At 46.3% G+C, this 14,372-nt stretch overlaps 1 protein-coding gene across 1 annotated transcript in view; it reads right to left on the bottom strand.

Moving 5' to 3' along the window:
* Positions 1 to 3,068: 3,068 nt before the first annotated feature.
* Positions 3,069 to 14,372, bottom strand: part of Scp2 (sterol carrier protein 2) — an 80,451-nt gene continuing 69,147 nt past the window's right edge. Inside the window, exons 15-16 of the mRNA XM_041652803.1 lie at positions 6,603 to 6,682; positions 3,069 to 4,048 (exon numbers count right to left, since the gene is read on the bottom strand). Of these exons, the coding sequence (XP_041508737.1) occupies positions 3,953 to 4,048; positions 6,603 to 6,682 (176 nt within the window). The 3' untranslated portion in view covers positions 3,069 to 3,952. The remainder of the gene's footprint in view (positions 4,049 to 6,602; positions 6,683 to 14,372) is intronic.

Below are 14,372 nucleotides of genomic sequence, written 5' to 3'. Positions count from 1 at the left end.
TTAAGGATGGTTCTGAGGCGCTGTGTGGGTGCTGGGAACTGAATTCGGGTGCTCTGCAAGAGCAGCCAGTGTTAGCAGCTGAGCCATCTCTCAAGCCTCTCAACTTTTCCTGAAAAGATGTATTATTGCTTGTAGTCATGTTATGTGTCAAGATGAGTGAATGCCAAGTGTGTACAGGCACCCTAAGGGGCCAGAAGAGAGGGCTAGATCCTTTGGAGCCAGGGTTACAGGTAGCTGTGAGCCACCAGACACAGGGGCTGGGACCTGAGCTTAGGTCATCTGTCAGGGCAGCGAGGGCTTCTAACCACTTCTCCCTTCTTACAGAAGGTGAAACAAACGGGATCTTCACTTACTATTAGGTCAAGGTCACAAAGCAGTTTACCGCAGAGAGAACCAGACCACACACCTGACAGACCCCTAAGTGTCCCACAACACCAGGCTCCTCTAAATGTCTCCTTGTCTACAAGTCTCAGACGAGAACACCGTTAGCTATGGGCTTGGAGTTCCTGTTTGATTGACACACACAGGGGAAATCAGAATACTGATGGAACTAACTACCTTTTACAAAGTAGTTCACATCCTGAAAAGAACTCTTGAGCTGGCTGTGGTGGGCATACACCTGTCCGTAATCCCAGCAGCTGGGCTGTGGAGGCAGGAGGATCAGGAGTTCAAAGCCATCCTCAGCTACACAGTGAGTTAGGGCCAGCCTGGGCAACAGGAGACTGTCTCAAACAAACAAAAACTTTAATTATTACTGTCTAAACTTCATCACTTCATGAAATAGCTAATGGGGCTGGAGAGGCAGTCCACTGGTTAAGAGCTCATATTGCTCTTTGCACACAAAATCAAAAGGTACATCTCCAAGTAGCTCAGCTGAGCTCACCTTGTCAATTCAACACATTCCTTAATATTTCTACCGCAGTATTTCTTGGACACCCCAGACTTAAGTTCGAAAGATAAGTGTTCAAACGCTGCTGTTTCAGGTTTAGCTGTGGTCTGGCTAGGGCCCGCCCTGGTAGAAGCTAGTCACAGGCAGCGGTCTCACCTTGGGCTCCAGTCGCCAGGTTCTGCCAGCTACCGCTACCTCTGCCTGCCTTTCTAACATCTGTCTCCACCACTGACAGACGCCTTGGTAGAGAGCACCAACCCCTTGCATTAAGACAACCCCTTTGCTCAGGATGTTACCCCACAGCCGTGAGGGCGGAAGCTGAAACCAGGACTGAAAAGGTTTAGCCAGTGACTTCTGGGGTGACTTGCCGTGGGCGTGGTTCTCTCTGGGGACGTGACCAGATAAGACCTAGAAGGGTCCCGTGTGCTCTCTTGGGTGGTCAGAGCTGGAGCAAGCTTTGCGGTTGGTCCTCATTGCCCACGGGAGACCGACAGGGTGGCGGCAGCTGGATCAGCAGTGGTGTCTGCTTTGTTCTGTATTCGTGAGTTTGTTCTCCATGGCACCCCTTAACAAACTGTTCAATAGACTTTTGTGGGTTCCTGCTTCACATGTGGGGATCATCATCTGGTCATAGACAGCCCACCTCCATCCTCTCCTGATACATGTAGGGTTCTGAAGTTAAGTGTGACACGTGACTTTCTTGTTTTCTGTTCTAATAAGACTAAATTTATTCAATATCCTAATAAAAGTTTTGACTGCAAGTATCCAACAATTTAAAACTATAAAACAAATCTCTAAGGTTTAAAAACCGGGAACACGTCACAAATTTGTATGTTATCCTTGCACAGGGCTATGCTAATCATCTCTAGACTCATGTTGATCCCTTGCAGGTTTTATGAGTCACCTTTTAACTCAACTTCCTTTACTTAGTTCTATCCTTCCTAGCCTTCCGTTCTCAGCTTAAAAATGGCTTTCGTAGATGTCTCTAACCATACTGCAAAGGCCTGTCCCCGTGGCCTCCGTCATTTCGCCCCGTCACTGGCTTTCATAGGTGTCTCTAACCCCACTGCAAAGGCCTGTCCCCGTGGCCTCCATCATGGCACCCGTCACTGGCTTTCATAGGTGTCTCTAACCACACTGCAAAGGCCTGTCCCCGTGGCCTCCGTCATGGCACCCGTCACTTGGCATGCAGCACTGCAGTCTGGAGTAACTGTTCACCTCTCTGTCCCCCTGACTGGACTGAAAACAACATGGGGAAGAGCTCACCGGCATCTCTGAACTTGCACCGTACTGTTTCTATGTAATGCCTTCTATCTTTTTGATCATCCTAAGGCCTATAGCTAGAATCTCTTGTTATCTAGGACCAGAGAGGACAGACGGGAACAACAAATGCAAACTACAGAGAAATCAGGCATTTTGCTTTCTTTTTGGTCTTTCTTCTCAGAGTAGGAAGCCACTCTGATTAGGAAGTGGATCCACTCCTTTAATCTGTCTATGTGACTTGAGATCAACCTGCTGTGGTTTAATTTATCCTCAGGAACCATCACCAAATACCCTGTTGGTCACAGAACACAGAATGCTAATGGCCTCAGGGACCTGAGTGAGTTCTGACTACACTACCAAGGACCACAAACACTTAAGATGAATCAAACAACCCAACTTTTAACCTCTGATCTCCTTTGGGTAAAGGGACAACAGAAGCTGGGCCTACTGGGCATGATGTCATACACCTGTGATCCCAAAACTTAGGAGGATGACACAGGAGGATTATCACAAGTTCAAGACCAACTTGGGTTATGTGGAGAGTTCAGGTCAGTTAGAATAACATAATAAGACTTTGTCTCAAACCCCCTCTCTAAAAAGCATTCAATCAAGCCAGGGACTGCTGAGCTCCCATGAGAAAACTAGCCTAGCAGGAGACCCTGACTTAACTCTCCCTTTAATGGCTCAGAAACCAGGGCCCAGGCAAGCAGCTGTTTCCTAGTCTAAGGGAGGCAGTCTCTTGGTCAAGTGTCCTTCCCAAGTGTCCCACCTCCCCAGTTAAGAACTAGCGACTGTCTAATAGCAGCTGCTGGATCATGTCCAGATAACATCTGGGTTCCAAAGCCCAGTGTTTCCTTTGCTCCACAGACTAGAGAACACCAGGCAAAAAGAACAAATACAATAAGAACAAAGGAGATAAGGAAGAGCTATTTTAATTTTCTTTTTAAATCTTCCAAAAGCATTATTTTTATCCAAACCTAAGTTATAACAAAGAGCATTAGAATCAGAAAAATAGAAAGATAAATGCAGACAATTGAATGTATGAAAAAGGAAAATTGTGAGACTCAGTTTATGAAGTTAAAATTTGAAACTTGTGCCTCTGGAAGAGATGTTATTCAATTATTTTTAGCCATGGCATCCAACGGCTCTAATACCCTGAATTTTTAAAGAATACCCATTTTAAAAACATATTTTAAAAACAGCCCTGTTCAGTTGTAAATTCTATCCTAAGCTCTGACCATAACTCTTGTATTTTATTTGGGAAGAAAAGAACTGTTTCTGATGGCATGAAATGCACATTTAAAAAAAATTTTTTTTTAACAGTTTAGAATTTTATTTTAAGAACTATTAGGGACAACTTGATGCAGGTAATTAAGTGCAAGACACGAACTCCTGGTCAACTCCGGAAGTCTGCTTCTTCTCCAGTCCCCTAGGGGAACTCTGACACCAAGTGTTCCGCACAATGGTCCTTAGATACACACTTTTCAGCAAAACAAGAGATTTGTTTACAGTCTTCAGATTGCACTGTTCTGAATTTTATTCTGAAACTCAAATTTACCCCAAACCATCATTGCTACAGTAGCTTTGTCATGCACGACCATATGCAAGTCCTCAGAGCAGCAGTGGCAGCTGGGAGGCCCCATTCACCCCCCCAGCTCCAGAAAAACATGATTGGTAACACCCACTCAGCAACAAATCTACCTCCCACTATTCAGAAGTGTCATCTAAGTCCTGGCAATGGCCGTGGACGTCTATGTATCTACATCTCCTCTGATAAGCCGAGGTTGCCGGAGGAGCTCCTCACAGCTTAGCTTTGCCGGGCTGAAGCTGAAGGCTCTGCAGTTTCATCGCCAAGCCCATGTTACCAGCGATTTTCAATTTACCTTGAAAGAAGGCCTGTGAGTAATAAAAAACAAAATGAATTAGTCGGTGGGTTTCGTTCAGCATTTGCTAGTGTTTCTAGACTGTTCAGGCCTTAATTTTCTGCAAAACACAAACCTTAGCTTTCTGGAACAGATTTAGAACAAGATCCCTTGAAAAGAAGAATTCCCAACAGCCATGCTTTATATAAATGGAAGGGAGCAGAATTCCCAAATTCCCTTCTCCTCAAAGTTGGGGCTCTCTACTTCAAATGCAAGGCAGAACAGATCAATATTAGACGAATTTTCTTTAAAACATCACATATGGGCTTAAAATATGAAATGAGATTTGCAGGAGGTTGCTGGGAGAGAAAGCACACTGAGAACCCATTTAGAAGGTCCGGGGATTCAGTGGACGGTTGAAACTCCACCACTGACTGCTCTGCTCAGCTCTCCCCAGAGGGCTGGTCTCTGCAGAGGACAGGCCCCGCCCCCTGTTCACGAGTGTTCCAGTTCCTCCAGCTCAGTGAGAAGCCTCAGCCACTCTGAAGGGCAGAGCCACAAACTATTCCATTTAACAAGACTGCGGATTAGATCATATGACATTTGCTAAATTTACTGTGTAACAAAACCCTAGGGAGACTCAGAAGTAGCAAAATGAGGGATATACATGATTCCTGCTATGACTTTAGAGTTTTAACTCAGTCTCTGGAATATGGAAGAGCTGGCCGGGAAAGGTTTCTGGGAGTCTCAGAAGCAAGCAGCCTTGCTGGGTTCTTCCACGCCCTGGTAGGGATCACTAACACTCCCATTCCCCCCCGGCAGGGACAAACTAAATATTTCCTTTCTATATGGCACAACGCCGTCTGTCTGATGACTTTAAAGCTCAGGTGTCTCGGAACACAATATATTTAACATATGTTATTTAAAAATACAAACCAGCTATAGAACAGAAACGCACCACCTTGGCCTTTTAAAGCTACAGGAGAAAACAATGGAGAAATCATGAGACTCCAAGCCAGGTTAATCTGGCCCACAGGTATTCTTTGTCTGTGCTTTTCTGCTGGCGAGATCACCGCTTTGTTTCAACTACAGCCAAACACTGAAAGTAGAATTTCCACTGCATTTAAAGATTCCCAGTCAAATCCTCTACTAAGCATCAGGAAAGGCCATTAGCACATCAACAGAAAAGTCTGCTTCTCTAATCTTCAGATCCTCTGGGTGCTACAGGTGCTGAAGGAAAAGCGGCTGACACCAGGCCCGCCCGCCCCTGTAGATAAACTACAGAACAGGGGCAGCGGATGTGTGAAGGGCGAACCTCTGCCAGGGCTGTGGGGTGTGCACAGAATGGGCTCAGCAGCTGGGAAGAAGATGACAGCCAGCTCCATCCAGGTTTCTGGAGGACTGTGGGCGGTGACATCAGTGCCAGGGCAAGTGTGGCAGGGAAGCAGTACAGATGCACACTGCTCGGTCATGGCATCACTGAGACACGCTTAGCTGCTAAGACAACCCACTTAAAAAGGAACAGGAATGGGAGCCAGATTTAGTTTTGTCCAATCATGAGTTACCGGGAATACCAGAAAAAAGATCAAAAGAGCTAAGACAACAACAACAAAATGAAGTTAGAATGAAGGGAAGGTCTCGGGTTTCTTTTCTGCTAATGGAAGGCTTGGTATAGCTAGTCCTCTCAACCCTGTTAATAAAGAAGGAAGGGTTCCTTAACAACTCTGGGTCCAGGAGAACCACATGAGGCATGTGTACATTTTAGATAAATACACTCTATAATCTAACAACAGTTGATAGCAAACTAAACCATCAGGCATTGTACTGCTGGAGAGAGACAAGAACATGTGCTTCGTCTTCTGTGGCTCGGGATCTAACGGACGAGACAGACCTAGGACAAGGGCTAAGCTCAGCCAGAAGAGGGACAGTCCTGGAGGAGCTGATCTGAAAAGGCAAAATTATCAGGGAAAGGGTGTAGGAAAAGAGAACTTGGTCACCAAGAGGGGCGCAGGAAGCCCCTCCACCACCTCTTCTTCTCTCAAGGTGCTCCTTTTAACCACACCCTGCTAACTCTGTATGTTAAGCTTTCCTGAGGCTGTTCCTTGGGCTCACCACAAGCCAGGTATGGCACCTTAGATCTTACCATGGATTTTACCAGCTGTGCTTGGTGTGAGTGTGTGTATATACACCATGCATGTAGTGTGTGTGAGTGTGTGTGCGCGCGCGCGTGAGCGCATGTGCGTGTGTACACCAAGGGCAGAGGTCAACAGACTGTTGCTCTCCGCCTTCCTGAGACAGGCCCTCTCACTGTGAGTTCCAGGGATTTGTGCGTCTCTGCCTCCCCAGCACTGAGATTACAGACATGTACTGCCATGTCCACTTCTTTACGTGGGTGCTGGCGATCCAAACTCAGGATCTCATGTTTGTGCAGGGTGCACTGTAGAGATTAAACTATCTCCCTGGCCTCCGCACTGAACTCTTACAAATCTGTTTCTTATCAAACTGAGTGCAGGGACTACTTCAGTTCATCTGGTACTTCTAACACACAGGACGGTGATGTTGCACAAACGCCTGCCCATCATACTTACCGACTGAGGATTCATTTTACCGGTCATCATAGCCAGCAAGTCTGAGTCGGCCATGGTGATTGTGCAGTCAGCCTTCTTATCTAAAGGAGAGAAGAAAGAACATTCAGGAACACGACACTTGGAGATCACCCCTTGCATGAGAATCACAGCTGAGCAGCAAGAGGACATGGGCCCTCTGGAACATTTCTGTTGCAATCTGGTAAGATGGGGTAACCTCGATGCTCAACAACAGGAATGAGTTAGGAAAGCATGCTGTGTTCTTGTACTGGAACACAATGCAGCCCTGGTCCAGAAGGTGAAGGTGTTGTATTTGTGACAATGACAATAGGGAGGCAGTTACAAAGTAAGCCTCAACAATGATACCATTCTTGCTTAAAAATGGTATTCAATGATATAAATAAAAGGAAAACAACTGTCCTGTCAGACACTGATATGCCACTGTTACTGTGGTTGGCAGACTCAGGTGGCCCTCCTTAAGATCCCTGCCGACCATGGGCCAGTATGAGCGGGACCTGTGCCTTGCTGCAGCCTAGGGAGTGTGGCGACAGTGCTGGAAGGGAACCAGGGATTTAACGCTAGATAAGCACCACCTCACTAGCAGGCTCACACTCGCGCCCCTCTTGGCTCTGAGCAGCTGGTACATGTGAGCTCCCCTCAGAGAGGGCCATACTTTCCAAGGAGCTGGGACGACTGAAGTTACTAAAGCTGCTGTTCTTGCAGCCCCAGGAAATACAGTCTGCCAACAACCTGGGTTAGCCTGAATGCCGAAACCAATCAAGCCTCCAGATGGGCCTAATTCTGGCCAATAATTTGAAGCAGTTTTATGCAACCCTGTGCAGAGAATTGAGCTAGGCTGTCATCAGCTCCTTAATCCCTGGAAACATGGAGGTGATAAAGAAAAGGGGCTCCCCCCTGACTATGTAGCCCAGGCTGGCTCCAAACTGAGATTACAAGTACACGCCACCAAGCCTAGCTAATGTATATATCCTTTTAAGACATTAAAGTCATAATTTGCTTTACAGTAAGGAAAATTAACATAATCACATAAATATTGGGTTAACCAACATTTTTTGTAAAAGATCAGACACCAAATATTGTAGGCTTTGGAGGTCACCAGGAATCTGTCATAATTATGTTTGCTATTCTATATAGTGCAAAAGTAGTTATAGATAATATGCAAATGAGTATCTAGTCCCAGTAAAGAGTGTTCTTTCATTTTCTTTGTGTTTTTGCATCTATTTATTCATTTTAGGGTACTGTGTGTTCATGTGCATGTGTGTACACTTATGCCCATGTATGACATAGTATGCATACATCAGAAGACAACTTGATAGAGTGAACTTTCTCCTTCTACTGTGAGTTCTGAACTCAAGTTGTCAGGCTTGGAGGCAAGTCTCTACCCATTGGCCTCTCACCAGCTTCCCCAACAAACAATTTTAGAGCAGTGTCAGATGGAGGGAACGGTACCTGCAACTCACAAATCTACAGACAATTTGCATCTAGAACACTGAAAGAGTCCCTACCACTCAGCTGCCAGAAGTTAGGTGAGGGGCTGGGGAATGGCGCAGGTGCTGTGCAAGTGTAAGGACCTGAGTTCAGATCCCCAGCACCCACATAAAAGCTGGGTGTAGCTGGGCAGCAGGGCACGTCTTTAATCCCAGCATTTGAGAGGCAGAGGCAGGCGGATCTCTGAGTTTGAGGCCAGCCTGGGCTACAGAGAAAGTTCAAGCATAGTCAGAGCTATACAGAGGAACCCTCAGCACTCTGGTGGAGGACAGGGGACTACCTGAAGGTCATTGGGGCTTGTGGGGCTCAAACCTTGCTCCAGGTTTAGGTTCAGTGGGAGACTCTGTCTCAAAGGAGCAAGGCAAAGTGACAGACCAGGACACCAATGTCCTACTCTGGACCCCACATGTGTGCACTTGCACGAACTCATACAAACATGCAAGGTGGTCCTGAAACTCACTAGGCAGATTAGACTGGCCTTGAATTTACAGAGATCTGCCTGTCTCTGTCTCCCAAATGCTGGGATTGAAGGTGTATGCCAACATGGCCCTGCCTGAAAAAGGTTTTTGATTTGATTTGTTTTAGGGTAAATTTTGTTGAATATAACTTACAGCCTGACAGACATGACTTTATCATGTTCCAAGTACCATAAAAAAACGTGAGGCAACTGAACATAAACCAGGGCATTCAGTAAAACCCTGATGCACTTTGAAGACTCCCACGCAGAGAAAAGTCCAACGTCATGATAAAATGCCAGAGCAGCTTTCCTTAGAAAGGCCTAAATCAGGAACAAGACAAGCTCAACCGACAGCGACTAAACACTGGGGTTCGGGCATGGGAAAGATGAGCCGTCGCTGCCTGCAGCCACTTTACTGGATCCTGTCCTGCTGAGCAAGGAGCCCAGCACTACACAGAAGCAAATGTGGGATGACTCCATCAACAGGTTCGCTAGTAAGTAAAACTCAATCTGTGGGACAGAATTTGGAACAAGGCTTCCCTTTGGGGTGGATGTGTTAGAAGGCTCTGGGGAGGCTCTGGAAGCTGAAATGCAGCAGCATTCCGAAGCATCCCCATCCAGGAGGTGTGTCGGTCTGCAAACATTCATCAAGACACTACCTCAGATCCATGCCCTTTGCCACAGCCTAGGCTTCAGTAAAAGTTACCCTAGTAAAACAGAGGCAGAAAACAGGCAGTGGGCTAGATTTGGTCCGGAGTTTGCCACTTCCTAGACTAGATGGTAGAACTGGGAGTCGGAAACACCTACCCTCATTTTATTTCTCCTTCTTTTTCTAACCTTTTATACTAAGTGCACATTACTTACATAGTGCCTTAAAAATATTGATTTTGGTATTATCAATGTGTGGTGATAGAGAAAAGACTGGACAGCAAAGATTTAACACCTGATTGTTAAGTTAGCCATGATGACCGTCGGCAATGAGATGTTGCCAGCAGAAAAGGACAAACTCGAAGAAATCGAATTTCTTAGCAGTCAGTGTTTTAGACAGTGTAACAGGGTTTCAACAGTTGGCTCCCCATCTTACAAGCAATTAGCGCAAATAAAAGTTGACCTTTTCCCCAAACCAAATCACCTTCTACCCTCTATTTTTTACTTATTACATTTATCTGAAACTACACTATGTAACTTATGTGTGTTTTCTATCCGTATTTGTTCAAAGAGTGACATCTCAAGGGGCAGGCCCTACCTCAGTTTAGCTTACTGTTATGCCCCCAAGTCCCAGGAGGGGATGTCACAAACAAAGAGCAGACAATAAACTGCCGAGATAATCTGGACCCCAAGAAAAGAGAGAGGGGCCAGGAGTGGCAAGGTCTGCCTGTCACTCCAGCACTCAGCAGGCTGAGTCAGAAAGACTTGCCCAGACTGGACGGATGCTCTCATCACTGCTCTGCAGCCAGGGAGACACCATGAGAACCAAGGCAAGCCTGGGATGCATGGTGATGCCTTGTCTCTGAAAGACAGGAGAGCCTGAGAGACGACTCAGAGGTTAAGAGTGTGTGCTGCTCTTACAGGGGACCCACTTTCGGCTCCCAGCACCCAGATCAGGGTGAGCTGGAGATTTACGGCCCCGGACTCCTCAGGCACCTGCTGACATATGCACATCCCCACACAGAGATACAGACATAAACACATAATTAAGAAGAAAAAACTTAAAAAAGAGAAAGATGATTTACCAGGCATGGTGGCACACACCTTTAATCTTAGCACTTAAAAGGCAGACACAGGCAGATCTCTGTGAGTTTGAGGCCAGCCTGCTCTACAAAGCGTTCCAGACCAGCCAGGGTTTTGTTTTTTTTTTTTGTTTTTTTTTTTTTAAACATAGAGAAATCCTGTCTTAGGGGAAAAGAGAGACAGGAAAAGAGAGAGAAAGAGAGACAGAGACAAAGAGACAGAGAGAGAAAGGTGCCTGGCATGGTGATATACACCTTTAAACCCAGCACTTTGGAGAGAGAGGCCAGCTTGGTCTACCTAAGGAATTCCAGGAGAGCCAGGGCACATAGTGAGATTCTGTCTCAAAAAGGAGGAGGAGGAGGAAAAGGGACAGGGTAAAGCATCAGGGACGGCACACCCACATCACTACATAACTAAAGTAAGACGGACAGAAGCTTTCGCAGTAGGTTTTACAGTTTGGGGACTGACATCCAATGGCCATTCCACTATAGCCGCTAACAAAATATTCTCCTAATTATAGGGCGAAAGGCCTGAAACTTTAAAAATGAAGACAATTTACTGTCTAGAAAACCAATCCTACTACAGATAGAGAATATCAAAGAGTAGGGAGGGGACGGGGCTGCTAACTAGCTGCGACAGCTGGACCTGATCCTGTCATTTCCAGGAAGGATTCTTGAGCATGAGGCAAATGGCTTTGGGAAGTGACATCCGCAGTGACCTATCTACTGCGCTCTCACCATGCTGAGCATGGCACCCCTCTGTTCTGAGCTTTACAAACCCTGTGCAGGTGAGAGACACCAAATAACTCGCCTAAAATCACACAGCAGATGCATCTAAGAAAAATCAGTATTTACTATATTGATCCATGCAGTGCTAGGTGCTGCACCACACTGAATTCCCACAGAGCTCTCCCAACAGAAACCTGTTTTCCAGAGGAGACAACTAGGTGCAGGGAAGGACTGGACCTCGCCTGAGAGACTGGGCCAGGATCTGAACCCAGGTTTGAGAGATCCAAAGGCACAGGAGACCCAGAGGCTTTCCCTACCCTGCTGTCCATAAGGGATCAGCGGGAGAACTTAGCGAGGGCAGAAAGAAGGAATGAAGCAATAACTCGTGGCATCAGAAGCTAGCTTCTGGGAGAGACGCTATGTGAGGGCTTAAAGAAGTCAAGGAAGAGAAGGAACTGATGGAGAAGGCAATAGAAGGCATCCAAGAATCGAGCAAAGATGATGCAGAACACATTCACAAGTGTTTAACAATCACGTGTGTTCCTCCATCACACTCTTAGACAGCAGACGAAGTACGTGCAGAAACCTTACTTTTTAACAGGAACAAAACTCTCTGATGCCAGGGACCAGAAGAACCAGCGATTCTCCTCATGATGCCAGTTCAAACTAGGCCATGCTTCTGAGGCTTTACCATAGCTGATACCTACAAATGGGCATCTGTTGAGGATGTAGGAGGAACTGGAGTTCCCAGGGGTGGCTTTTACCGACTAAGCCCACATTTCCACTCTGGCACCCAACAGGTGTCAGGTTTACTCTCCCCAGGTTACGGCCATTCAGGTCTGGACACATAAAACAGGGGAGAGCACATGGCAGCAGGTGTTTGTGCAGGGAGCGAGGCTTTTCTGACATTATTCAATAGCTTTCTATAAGCAAACCATCTTTTATGACCAAACAACCAGCTAAATGGAAGAGCAAAGGGCAATTTTTAAAATTACTTTGGCAACTGTCAGGAAATTATTAAACTTTATTTTTATTTTTAATTGTCACTACTACTAGATACAATGGCCCATGCCTTTAATCCCAGTACTTGGGAGGCAGAGGCAGGCAGATCTCTACCAAAGCCAATCTGAACTACATAGCAAGTTCTAGGCCAGCCAAGGACACATAGTGAAATTCCCCCCCCTCCACCAAAAAGCCATTGCTATATTCTCCAAAGCACCTTCTATTTTTAAGAGCTGCATTTAGAGGACACCCTTAAAAGCTTTTCTTCCTATACCACTTCATCAGGGCATGGAATGCAAACAGTTTCTCTGCCCACTCATTGAGGGGGGAACTATGTATAATTCAGGAACCTTTGTGACAAAGCCACTCTGCCATACCTGGCGGGCTTCCTATTCATTGGTCCTATTCAACAGTACACAAAGCATTTCTCTTGTTCCAAATGCTTCACACCAATCCAGGAACTCTGCCCACCACCCCCTCCCTCTGGATACCTAAGTACAAGCACAGGGAAAGGAGCATCCACCCCTTGTAAGAACTCTCCTCCACCTGTGCAGAGGACATGCTCTCCTCCAGGGCTGGGTCAGGGACAGCATCACCTCTCTTCCTTCTGCACAGCCTCCAGGTGTCCCCCCCCCAGCCAAATGTTCCAGCACCCACCCTCACGCACTCACTTTGCCCTCTGCTGCACCAAGCTGTCCCTCAAGGCCATGGTGACACCATCGTCCTAAATGTTCTCTCTGGCCCTGCTCACTCCCTTCCAGTCATCAGGCCTATTACAGCTTACAGGGAAACGTGGCTAGCTCATGTGGTCACAGCTTGATTCCCAGCTGGTGACACCACTGAGAGGTGACTGGGTTGTGAGGGCTCAAGATTCTCCACTTCTTCACACGAGTGGGTGGCTGAATGGACCACTAGGAGGTGGGGCCTGATTAGAAAGTCATTCCCCGTGGGCGTGTCTCTAAGGGAACAGTATGATCCTGCTGCCTTCCTGCTCTCTGATTCCTGGCTGACATGCAGTGAGCAGCTTCTTTCTATCATGTTCTCCTGCCACGATGTTTTCCCTCATCAAATATGAGCCAGCTGCCCTAAAAAACTGTGAGCCAGCCGGGCGGTGGTGGCGCATGCCTTTAATCCCAGTACTCAGGAGGATCTCTGTGAGTTCGAGGCCAGCTTGGTCCTCAACATCCAGGACAAGCTCCAAAGCTACAGAGAAACCTTATCTTGAAAAAAGTTTAGATTTGTGATTCTTTTAAGGTTTTTGATAAGATTACCTTTCAAGATAAATAATAAAGCAATAGATCCTTCCCTTGTAATTGCAAAAGTCAGCCGCCAGTAAAAGAACTGGCTGAGAAAAATACTTTGCTTGCTCACATCTGTTAATCTATAATAAGTTGTTTGGACATGCATGTATGTGGGTTCTTGAGAATAATTTGCTTTTCACTGTAATAGGTAAAATGTTTAATCAAGTAAGGATATGGGAAACACGATGTTCATTGTACATTTTTGCTTGAATTCATTGGAATCATTCACTTGAAAATTAGAATGCAACCACACTGTAATTTTATAGTGCTTGAAAGATTTCAAGCTGAGGTACACAGGCTGTAAGGGAAGTTAAGAGCACACAGAAGGAATATATTCGGATGGAGGTAAGAAAAGAAATAAAGAGATGATAGAGAGACCCTAAAGTGTGTGTGTATCCCTTTCGCGGGCCCCAGGGCATTAAGTTTTATTCCCTCAGACAGAAAAGTCTACTTGAATGATTACTTTGCCGACTCTGGGGAGGGAGAGCAGCAGCGAATGAGAGTGGTGAGCACTCTCGAGAAAATAAGTGTAGACAGGAAAGCACGCGCTGAGAGGGGAACTTTCGGGCAAAGATGAGGCCATGAAGCTCTCTGGGGAAGACGATCACAGGCAGACAGGACAGACAGAAACCCAATCAGAACACCCCATGCTCAAGTTATAACAGGAGGCTGGTTACTAAGGCCAGTGAGGGAGAACACAGCAAGATAAGCCGGCCAGATTGTCTGGTGTCGTTACAGAAACTCTGATTCTGTGTGGAGTTGAAGGCTGGCTCTAAGCAGAGTAGGGTACAAATCCGACTCGGCTGCTGCGTGAAGAACTGGGAGGGGCAAGGACAGGAACAGAGACACAAAGCTCAGATCCAGCGGGATGTGGTAAAAAACAGGATTATGGAGTATAAGAAGAAGAGGGGCCAAGGATGACCTCACAGCTTTTGGACTAAGAACTAAGAAAACACAGCTTATTGAGAAGAGGGCAGACCACAGGAGTACATGCTGTAAGGGGAGTAGGGGTCCAGAGTTCTATCACACACACACACACACAATA

The sequence above is a fragment of the Microtus oregoni genome, unplaced genomic scaffold (genome assembly GCF_018167655.1).
Source record: "Microtus oregoni isolate MIOR12 unplaced genomic scaffold, Mior012 000005F_ref0000423, whole genome shotgun sequence".
In the NCBI taxonomy this organism is placed as follows: Eukaryota; Metazoa; Chordata; class Mammalia; order Rodentia; family Cricetidae; genus Microtus; species Microtus oregoni.
The sequence above is the reverse complement of the archived record's forward strand: the minus strand, read 5'-3'. Positions and strand labels throughout refer to the sequence as shown.